The sequence below is a fragment of the Dunckerocampus dactyliophorus genome, chromosome 4, assembly GCF_027744805.1.
Source record: "Dunckerocampus dactyliophorus isolate RoL2022-P2 chromosome 4, RoL_Ddac_1.1, whole genome shotgun sequence".
NCBI lineage: Eukaryota > Metazoa > Chordata > Actinopteri > Syngnathiformes > Syngnathidae > Dunckerocampus > Dunckerocampus dactyliophorus.
The window spans coordinates 28,955,682-28,967,777 of NC_072822.1; the positions used below are offsets into that span (position 1 = coordinate 28,955,682).

General features: G+C 39.4%; 1 protein-coding gene across 4 annotated transcripts in view; it reads left to right on the plus strand.

The window, feature by feature from the left end:
* Positions 1–11,251: 11,251 nt before the first annotated feature.
* Positions 11,252–12,096, plus strand: part of adgrd2 (adhesion G protein-coupled receptor D2) — a 65,780-nt gene continuing 64,935 nt past the window's right edge. For all 4 annotated transcript variants that reach the window (XM_054772931.1, XM_054772933.1, XM_054772932.1 and 1 more), the window contains exon 1: positions 11,252–11,665. In XM_054772931.1, the coding sequence (XP_054628906.1) occupies positions 11,621–11,665 (45 nt within the window). In that variant the 5' untranslated portion in view covers positions 11,252–11,620. The remainder of the gene's footprint in view (positions 11,666–12,096) is intronic.

Consider the following 12,096-nt stretch of genomic DNA (forward strand, 5'->3'; position numbering starts at 1 on the left):
GCTCCTGTAATTTCCTCCATCTCAGGTGTCTGAAGGTAAATCAGGACGGGCAAGCACGTCTGCTCTCTGATCGATGCTGACATGCAGGGACGACTTGCGCAGATGTCTGAAAATTTTAAGCGGACATTGCACACACACACACGCACACACACACACGCACACACACACACACACACAGCCCCACACACATACACACACGCACACTCGGACGAGTGCCGCTTGACGGGCGCTTGTATAAGACTTGATCACCATCCAGTGGTCAGATTGAGACTAACAGCTTCGTTAACCCGTAAAACCTATTTGAAATGATGAGGATATACCACAAACCAAGTGGAACACATACAACATTTCTGACTTTTTTGTTCTAAAATACAACGAGTTCATGTTAAAGGTGCGTGTTACATGTTACATTGTTCATGCTAAATGTAATCCTTGGAAAGAACTAATCGCGGTACTTGTTTGTGCTCTGAACACAAATGTACTTTGAATTGAAGCATAATATACTGTATATTTATTCAAAAATAATTCAAAATTAGCCTTTTTGGCACATACATACATACATACACACACACACACATATATATATATATATATATATATATATATATATACATACATACACACGTATACGTATATATAGTCATGGAAAATATTATTAGATCACTCTTGTTTCTTTCAAGATTTTAATTCCTGGTACAACTAAAGGTACCTTTGTTTGGACAAATATAACAATAACAAAAATAGCTGATAAAAGTTTGTTTTTTTGGCAGTACAATGCTATAGCTATTCATGTAAGTGATTTTGGTTATTAAAACCATGAAAGTTGGTAGATATCAGCGCTTAAATTAAACTCTTATGAGTTATATCTGTTATCATTATTATATTTGCCCAAACAAGTGTACCTTTAGTTGTACCAGGAATTAAAATTAACAAGAAACTGAAGAAACAAGAGCGGTCTAATAATTTATTTCCATGACTGTATCACATGACAAAACCACATCAAACTGGGTACGTCACATCGGGACTTTAGGAGTTCAACACTAAAGCTGTATAGTACACACGTGAACATGTTTACCGTATATAGAGTGTAGCGCTTGTGTAAGACTTGACCACCACCCAGTGGTCAGAGTGGGAATAGCAGCTTCAATTAAAGGAGGATGACGTCAAACTTGAACAACATCCATGCCACATTTTAGGACAGAGACCTGTGGTTGCGCCCTCACTGCTTTTGTGGGTGGGGTTGCTTTTTCTTCCTGTGCCTGCCTGGGCTTTCTCTGGGCGGTTTGGAAATTAGATAGCAGATTACTGAAAGACTCTTTCTGTTTTGTGATACAAGCACCAGATTTGGAAATTTGGCACAAATGGGCATCAGGACCTCCTTTTTCAAAAAGGCAAAAATCAAGACTGTTGGCACGTAAAATCTGAAACCACAATATGTTCAAGAATCTGATTGGATTATCTGATTTCAGTGATCTTTGGGTCAAATTATATACAGTATATCCCAACATGCCAAATCAGATTCTACATTTAGAGAATGAAAATGTTAGCAATTTAATGGGGTAAAAGCATTTTTTGCTAAAAATAGCGTTACTTAGTACGAGTGATGCCGGTAATGCGTTACCACTCTAAAATGACCACTTTTTTCAGTAACGAGTAATCTTAACGTGTTCTTATTTCCAAACCAGTAATCACAATAAAGTTACTTATCCCAGTCACTGTGCGTTCCAATTTTTGTTATTTTCCTTAGTGTAAAGATATACAGTCGTCCCTCGCGGTTTGAATATCGCTCCCTCACTGTTTTGCGTTTTTTTTCAAGAAATTATCGATGAATAATAAATGATAGATGGGAATTTTATAGCAGGAAACACAGCCATTATTTTGAGCAGGGCTCACCAACCCGTCGGTTGTTATTTTGCTAGTCGATCGTGAAAATATTCGAAAAAACAAATGCATTATCACATCAGTGGCCTCCCCATCCCTTCCTTGACCACTGAAGCCACTAAGGCCCTGTCCACACGGGAACGTTCCTGGGATTTATTTTTTGACGGCTTGAAAAAAAATTGCGTCCACACTGAGCCGGATTAGTAAATAGTTGCATCCAGACGGAATGTAATACACAAGGCACACACGTGTGGCGCTGTAAGCTGACACGCAGACGTAACCACCTGACACACCAAACTATAGAAGAAGAAAAAACGCATGGGCATAAGTCCGTCGTCTTCCAGTTTCACAGGTTCATCTAGATTTACGACAAAGTGGAGTTAGTTCTACGAGTCATTTTGGAGAAAATGACAACATATCAGGAGAATGTCAAGTGGGCTGTGTCATGGCCATCAAAATATTCAGATATTATGTTGGCTTGTCGTTAAAGCTCGCTTCTGGTCACGTGACAGCGATGGGGTGGCTGACGGATTGGTGACGTCATCATTTCTGAACAATAGCGGTTTGGCTGTCCATACAAAAACAACAAGCCGGCGTTTTCAGAATTTCCCACTCTGGAAGCCGTTTTGGCCGCACGGTGGTTGAGTGGTTCGCATGTTGGCCACACAGTCAGGAGATCGGGAAGACGTGGGTTTGAATCTCCGTTGGGCATCTCTGTGTGGAGTTTGCATGTTCTCCCCGTGCGTGCGTGGGTTTCCTGCCACATTCCAAAAACATGCATGTTAAGTTAATTGGTGACTCTAAATTGTCCATAGGTATGAATGTGAGTGTGAATGGTTGTTTGTCTATATGTGCCCTGCCATTGGCTGGCCACCAGTCCAGGGTGTACCCCGCCTCTCACACAAAATCCACCGACCCTATTTAGGGTAAGCGGCATAGACGATGGGTGGAAGCCGTTTTAAAAAAATACCGTTCCAGAACGCCGTTTCCATGTGGATGAGAGACTGAAATGATATGTGGAGAGCCCCTCAACGGGGGTATGCTTTTTTCCTACAACATCTGTTACAGCATATGCAAATAATATGCAAATTAGCCAATGACATCATCTAGCAATTTCTAGCAACTTGTAGGATGGTCAATAGCTACTTTTCTTACTGAGGATTTGGCAACAGATTGTCCCGTGTCTTGACGTGTCTTGGCAGCACTGCTTAGTATACATTTCCTGGAACATTTGAGTTTTCAAAATACCACAAACATTTGAAGTGTGCAAAACTTTTAAACTACTTAATGAGACTCCCTGATGGTGGTACATGGACCATAAGCCTGTCTGAAAATGATTTTGGAAGCAAAATGATTATTGCTACAGCATATGAATTAGGGAGTTTCAGAACATTCTTGATTTTGCTATTTCTGATTTGTAATTGTTGCCGCTATTTTCTCTGATGTGGGATGCTGGAAGATCGAGATGATTGTGCCATGGAATGAAGTTGTTGGTCTCTGTGTATCTGCTCACCACAGCATCCCCCACCTGTGCAGAAACGTCAAGCACCCGATCATAGCAAATGCTTACACCACGATCCTGAAGTATTTCTACCAGTTGCCGTTTCTTACTTTTTGCATAAAGCGTAAATAAGGCCAACAGGTGTTTCACCGTCTTTCGAAAGGTCAGTTTGCGCCATGGCAAGATCTGCACCTGTTGCACCAAATCTGAGCTGAGATTTCACATTGGTCCCACGCTCAACCATGCAAACGAACTGAAGTAAATTTGATGGTACTCCATCAACAACCGAGCTGTCATGAAAAGTTCCATCAAACTTACATTAACGATCAACCAAAGGTCTTCATATTGTAGCACCTCAGGTCTCTGCTTTTCTTTTGATTACGTCTGCAAAATAAGCTAAAATGGAGCGAAAAACAAGTTGCAAGTGCCAGCATTTTGATAAAGAAGGTGAGAAATACGTTTGAATTGAAGAGATAATGCATAGCAAAACACCAAGGTGGTGTCCATGTTAATCTCACTGCCACATTGCGTCTTTCTCAATAATCACAGCTTCAGTGAAGACATTTATATGCATTTAGAATTGTTTTATGCATGCAAAAATATAAAAGCATGTTTTGTGATAACACTTGTGGCATAACTAGAGTCAACCGCTGATGACATCATAGACGGGCAACGGAGCCGACTTCCCGTTTCCATGTATTAGCAAGCTGCTCCGAAGTACGTTTTGTGATAAAAATACATGAGCTGGACTCACACAGTGTATTAATAACATTTTCAACTTTAACAGAAAAACATGCTAACTGGAGCGTACACTAATCGTGGTTTCTCTGTATTTATAAATTATCACAGACTTATGGTGAATTAGATGTTTACTGTGACATTTTTTGAGAAAATGAATATAATATAATATAATATAATATAATATAATATAATATAGGAATACCAATTACAATATTAAATTCATATAAAATGAATATAAAAACAGAATAGCTAAAATAACATTGATTCTAAGGGATGTCTTTCGACATGGAGTCGGGTTGACCCGGGTCAGCATTGTGTGACTCAAGCTGAGGCCTAATTATGTCTAAAGAAGACAGCTCACACAGGACCAGCCCATTCTCTTCTTCCTCTGTCACTTTTTCTTCTTTGTGTCATGCCAAAAGCCTATATCTTTTTTTTAAAAGGCGGTTTCTGTGGCGACAATGTGACCCCCGCTGCTGTGGACAGGGCCCTGAGGAGCTGGGCTGATTGATGGTGCAGAGACTGCTATAAAGACTATCTGCTGCTGCCAGATTAGGCCCGGCAAACATCGCCCCTGATTGCTGACCAGTCAAAAATGTTATTTTACAAGGCAGCATTCCGCCATTTTCTGCCCAGGACACATGTCCTGTAAGCAAAGAAGAAATGAGTGGAGTAGAATTGATACAACCATGATAATTCATGCACCATATGATTCCAATATAATAAATCACGAGTGACATCTCACCACAAATGTTTTTGTTATTGCTGTGTGAGATCACATGAACCCTTGTTCCCATGAAACCTCATAGCAGAAGACGACTACACACAGTGTTGTCTGCAACAGAGGCAGAAAAATAAAATTGCGGTTCTAGCCTGGTCTCTCCTGGGCCTGTTATTCTGGGAAAAGCCTCCACCCATGCTCGACATGTAGGTCACTGGTCTTTTGTGCGCAACGATGCAAGCCCACCAAGTGTTTGACGTTTCCATACCATCCTTACAATCGCCACGTTGTCATGGAAATACACTGGGTGGCATTGGCAGCAGAGTTACAGTGGAGGGAAGGGAGAAGCAAAAGGGAGGAGGTCAATTAGCCTGCTTTCCTTTGTGAGCTCCTGCTCAATGCAGCCAAGCCTGTTGATTAAAAGCTCTGGCCAAAGTTTGTTGGCTTCAGTCGAGAAGCAGGACAGATTACTCAAATGACCGGGAAAAAACACACAGGAGCCTGAAGCTTTATTAAGAACTGTATGTCTTGCATATGGTAAACACATGAGCTTAAACTTGGATTTATGTGACTTCACTAAGTGTGGTGAACATCCCCTAAATGCCTGCTGAAGTCAGTTGATCTACTGGACTGAAGTGTGCAGAGAGGAGCCAATAACAACTTATGGCCTGAGCTTGTGAACACTCCAAAGGACAACAAAAGACAACATCGACAAGAGCAGCATGTTGATGCTAGAGCAGCTCATGTCTGTAGAAATTAAACTAAACGAATTAAGCTGAAATGAAACATGGAATTTCAAGAAAAACAGGATTTTTGGGGGGGAATGTGGAAAATAGTTTGTGCTTTGAACAAAATCCAGAGTGTTGCCTTCCATGGCAGAGGGCCAAACTACGCCAAAACCTGTCATGCTCCATATGCTCTGTGTGCTTTCATTCTGGGCTCTTCCTCAATATCCCTCATTGATGATAGAGTCCAGCAATGTAAGCAAATATATTGCTCTTATTTTCAAATGCAATTAGAAAACCTTTTAAATTGTGTGATCATTGACTACTTCTTTGATAGAAACGCGTTCCAAAGGCTTGTGAGAAGAAAAAGCCTTTACTGACAATTTTTGGTTTAAAGTGTGAATGTCGTGGATGAGCTGAATGTGTCCATGTTGGGATGGTTTGAATTGATTGAGAAATGTGGAACTTGTAAAAAATATAAAGTAATACAGACAATTATATCTGGGCATCTATCTCTGTGAATGGCTTTAGGTCAGGGGTAGGAAACTATTGCTCGAGAGCCAGATATGGCTCTTTTGATGGGTACATCTGGCTCTCAGACATGAAAAAAAATGTATTTGTATATGTATTTCCCCTGACATTTTAAAGTAAAAGAAAAGATAGAAATCACAATGTTAAAAATATAAAACATTCTCATATATTTTAATCCATCTGACCATTTTCTACCGCAGTGCGGGTGGCCAGAGTCACTGCCAGCTGTAATTTCTATATTTTCCAGGTTAAACACCAAAACTCGATTATTATTTGATAATGAATAAAAAATACAGTCGTGTGTTTGCCCCCTTTCTGATTTTTTTCTTCCATGTTGGTCACACTTGTTTGTTTCAGATCATCAAACAAGTTTAAATATTAGTCAATGACAACACAACTGCACACTATATGCAGTTTTGGAACAGTGGTGGACGTTCCCAGGAATGGTCGGCCAAACAAATTTACCCCAAGTACACAGCGACGACTCATCCAAGAGGTCACAAAAGACCCCACAACAACATCCAAAGAACTGCAGGTATCACTTGCCTCAGTTAAAGTCAGTGTTCATGACTCCACCATAAAAAAGACACTGGGCAAAAACGGCCTGCATGGCGGAGTTTCAAGATGAAAACCACTGCTGAACAGAAACAACATTAAGCCTTGTCTCAATTTTGCAAAACATCTTGATCCCCAAGACTTTTGGGAAAATACTTTGTGGTCTGACAAGACAACAGTTAATTTTTTTGGAAGGTGTACCATTATATCTGGTATAAAAGTAAGACCGCATTTCAGAAAAAGAACATCATACCGACAGTAAAATATGGTTTCTGGAAGACTTGCTGTGATAAATGAAACCATGAATTTTGCTATCTACCAAAATCCTAAAGGAGAATATCCAAACTGAAACCAACTTGGGTTCTGCAGCAGGGCAATGATCCAAAACACACCAGCAAGTCCACCTCTGAATGGCTGAAGAAAAGCAAAATGAAGACTTTGGAGTGGCCTGGTCAAAGTCCTGACCTGAATCCTATTAAGATGCTGTAGCATGACCGGTTCATGCTGGAAAACCCTCCAATGTGCCCGAATTACAACAATTCTGCAAAGATGAGTGGGCCAAAATTCCTCCACAGCGCTGTAAGAGACTCATTGCAAGTTATCGCAAACGCTTGATTGCAGTTGTTGCTGCTAAGGGGGGCCCAACCAGTTATTAGGTTTAGGGGCCAATCACTTTTTCACACAGGGCCATGTAGGTTTGCATTTTTTTCTCCCTTAATAATAAAAAGTTTCATTTAAAAACGGCATTTTGCGTTGAGTTGTGTTGTCATTGACATTTAAATTTGGTTGATGATGTGAAACATTTAAGTGCAACAAACATGCAAAAAAAATAAGAAATCAGGAAGGGGGCAAACACTTTTTCACACCACTTGTATTTCATAAGTATTTTATAATTTGAATTATTATTTAATTATTATTTATTATTATTTAATTATTATTACAGCATTATTGGTTAGCTTCAGTACAACAACAGTGTCAAAAATAATAAATTCAGCGATTTACTAAATTCTAAAATTGTTGGTCATGCTTAAAAATGCACACCTGTGGTTGCATTCAGTGTTAAAAAATATTATATGGCTCTCACGGAAATACATTTGAAAATATGTAGCTTTTATGGCTCTCTTAGCCAAAAAGGTTCCCGACCCCTGCTGTAGATGGATGGTTGGATAATACTGCACGGATGTTGAGTGCATTTTATTGATTGTATTTAATTGTTTCAGCCTACCTCTTAAACCTACCTAAATCTGGTGCTAGGCATCTCTTCGTTTTTGTGGAAAATGTATGTACATTGTTTCTGTTAAATAAATCATAAACAAAACTGAACATGATGGCGCATGCATTTGTGTCTACATATTAGTTGACTGCATTTTGCATTACTGTATATATTCAGAAATTTTCAAAAGACCATACTGTAAATATTAAAATAGGTCGGGACTGTGCCACCATGTTGTAGCCCGTGTTGCTCAGGGCTGCAGATAGAAATGCATGTCAGCCTGTTGACTCTTTTTATGGCCTAATTCACTCGGTTAGTTGACTGACTCCCACACTGCCCTTGTTTCACCAGCTGCTAGGTTTACAAGAACTTACTTGCTATACTTCAACTTTGTTGGGTGAAAGAAAAATGCCTGCCGTCTGTCATTTAACCTCCTAAACCCTGGTTTGAATTGTCTTCTGATGACTATCAAAACACCTCAGAGACAACAACAAAACTGGAATGGGTTACAAGTCCAAATCAACAAGAGTTTTGAGAAATTAGTGTAAAGAAAAACGGTAAGGCTCAAATAATGGGTCATCTGGAAATTCTAAGATAGGTAATCGGTATAAGGAATAGGATACTCAACAAAAGGATATGCTGTTTATAACAAAAAAATACGTGGTAATGGCTCGGCTGAGTGAATGAATGACAAAGGCGTTGTAGCGTTGTCAGCTCTGTACGAGGGAGGAGACGGTGAGAAACCCAACGTTTCTTGAAGAAAATTTACTCCTCAGCAGGTGAGCGTCACAGAGTAAGTTACCATAGTAACTGCAAATACGATGTAACCACAGTTCATCTATCCATCCACTTTCTATACCGCTGGTCCTCATTAGGGTCACGGGTGAGCTGGAGCCTATCCCAGGTGACTTGGGCCAAGAGGCGAGGTACACGCTGGCCTGGTCACCAGTCAATCCTAGTGCATACAGTATACAGTATATACCAAAAATTATTCACACTCACATTCACACCAATGAATAATTTAGGGTCTCCAATTAGCCTAACATGCATGTTTGGGAGAGAAAAAGGCAGATTACCCAGAGACTTGAAAGTCTTCAAGTTCATTAAACCAGACCAAAATGATTGGGGACATACCCGAGATCGAGTGGAATACACAGTAGACATTTGTGATGTTTTTTTTTTCTAAAATGCTACTTGATGTGTGATGTTACATCTACAGTATGCTACGTTGGCCATTCATGGTAAAACATATTATACACAGACATAGAACATACTGCATATTCGTTCAAAATAACTGTAACAATGAATCATTTTTTGCTATTGTGACAAATACGTCGCATCAGGCTTTCCATAGCAATTTTAAGGCTAAAAGCCCGAGCACGATATTTGTCTATCTACTCTGGCAGAAGACCCGTGTGTAATGTGGAGCCCAATCCCAATCAAATCATTCATGTGTGTGCTCTGCTCCAAATCATCCACTCTACGATATCATGTAGTCCTTCTCATAATTTTTCTTCTTTAGAGCATCCACTTTTTTCCGCCAGCCCAACATTATGTATGCAAAGTGCTGCAATCTATGGGTTTTTAGGGGTTAAAACTAGTGGCCGATATTTTGAATTTTAAATGTTTAAAATAAACATGCTTTAGGCAATTAAACCAAGTTAAGTGGTTGTATTATTTAACCAAACAAATAGGAAAATAGCTCCAAAAAAGCATGGAGTTCCTAGTCTCAGAAGCATCTTAGAAGTTGAATAAAAACTTAAATAAATAGCTCTCTGAATTGTTTCCACAGTAAATAAAGTAACATTTATATATAACTTATCTTTGTTCAAACACAGCAACAAGTACAGGGAGTTAACAAGCTCAGCAGCAACTCTTGTAAAGTTAAATAAAAACGTATAAAATAGCTCCCTTCATCTTAACATACTTCCCTGCAACAAAGCAAGACTGAATTGAATTTCTTACTCTCTCACGATCACACACACAGAATACACAGTGTTTGTATTATTCATCATTTTTCACCAATATTTACACTTTTAATGTAAATGAATATCGGCTCCAAATATTGGTTATCGGCCTACTTAAATACTAATAATCAGTATTGGTATCTGTCCTGAAAAACCTATTTTGGTCGATCTCTAGTCAAAACAGTTCAGATATGGCCATGATATACAGTACACTATGTCATAGCACTGCATTGTTAAAATGTAGTACAATTCTAAACTGTCTACTGTATCACTAAAGGTATTCTGTCTCTTTTGTTCCGTTGATGTGTTCTTGAGTGATCAAGTGTAGGCATTTATCATCATTTTTCAGTTTCCCAACTTTAAAAAAAGCATGTAATGGTGTGTTTTCCCTTCCTGGTTTCTTATTTTTTTTTGCATGATTGTCAGACTGAAATTTCAGATTATCAAACAAATTTAAATATTATTCAAAGACAACACAACTCAACACAAAATGCAGTTTTTAAATGAAACTTCTTCTTATTAAAGGAGAATAAAAAATCAAACCTACATGGCCCTGTGTGAAAAAGTGATTGCCCCCTAAAACTAATAAGTGGTTGGGCCACAAGCAACAACTGTAATCAAGCGTTTGCGATAACTTGCAATGAGTCTCTTACAGCGCTGTGGAGGAATTTTGGCCCACTCATCTTTGCAGAATTGTTGTAATTCGGCCACAATGGAGGGTTTTTGAGCATGAATCGCCTTTTTAAGGTCATGCCACAGCATCTCAATAGGATTCAGGTCAGGACTTTGACCAGGACACTCCAAAGTCTTCCTTTTGTTTTTCTTCAGTCATTCAGAGGTGGACTTGCTGGTGTGTTTTGGATCATTGTGCCTGTTGTGTTTCAAACCTGCAATAAAAGCCTGTTGTTCCGGCGATCAAGTCTGGTGCTTGTGTGTCTCACCCAACATTGCAGTAACATTACTGACACCTAGTGACCAGTGTAGAACACTACACATCATCACAACATATTTGAATGTATTTGAATCCAAGCATACAATGATGAACAATGGTGAATATTAATACATCCATCTGAGAAGCATTAAAAATATTAAAGAAAACAACATTCACGTTTTTAGACTTTCCAAGTAAACTTTACCAAGTAAAACAGCAATAAAAAGCAAGCTCCAGTTAACTTTCGAGTCCTATAGAAGGCATAAATAAGAGCTGTGTGGTAAAAATGTCCGCTCCCCTGCTGCTCTTGATGAACTCTCTTGGCCAAATGCTTGACACTGCTTGCGTAAGTAGGCTTCTTTTAAAAACATGACTGCATTTGCATGACAAAGCTTGATGGCTTCAGTGTGCAAGAGAAGGAGGGGTCTGGTATCTGAAGGGAGTAGGAGGCAGAATAGATTGGTCCTTTCACACAGACACTTGGGTTGCTGATTGCCCGCCAGTCTTGATACTTCTGCTGGATATGTTGGACGTTGAGGCAGAGGTACTTGATGACGAGTCTGGATGGATTTACCTGCAGATGCCCTACACGTGTGGATTGTGTTTCCAGATTACTTAGAGAGTGACGTTCTGCTGTTTTGATTGAAAAAAGCGGACCTAAGTTTTACTGATGCTATGACTCGAAACCTGTGTGTTCCAGATTTTTTGAAAGCAACCTGGTGGCTTCCATCCTGTCTGAAGTGGAATGGAATAGCTGTTTCTTTACAGTCTTTGAAACACTGATGAAAGTGACGTGAACCAGGACTAAATTGGACAAGGTTTTTGTTTTAACTGGACACTAGACTGATTTAGAGATGACTGGAGCCTTGCATGCTGGACTAATACTCTTTACTGTTGTGGTAATAGCTTCCTTACTATTCTACATATAAAAAATGATCAAAATTAGTATACGAGTACGCCATGATCACCGTTCGGTACTTACCTTGGTTTTTAGGTCATGGTTCAGTTGATTTTCAGTCAGTAAGGGAAAAAATGCTTAGCTTTTGTGGAAGCACCTTGAACATAGAAAACTGCGACGTTGTAGCACGTAACTCTCCAATAAACAATTCTCCAATAAAAAAATACAAATACGGCATAAAAATGGCTATGAAGGAAAATACAAATATAAGGCTTTCAGAAGACGCATTCAAAGACATTGTGATGATAAGTAGTATTCTACACTGGTCTCGAGGTGACAGTTATGTTTCTGTAACGTTGGGTGAGACACACAAGCACCAGACTTGATGGCTGGAACAACAGGCTTTTATTGCAAGATGGAACGATCTCACAA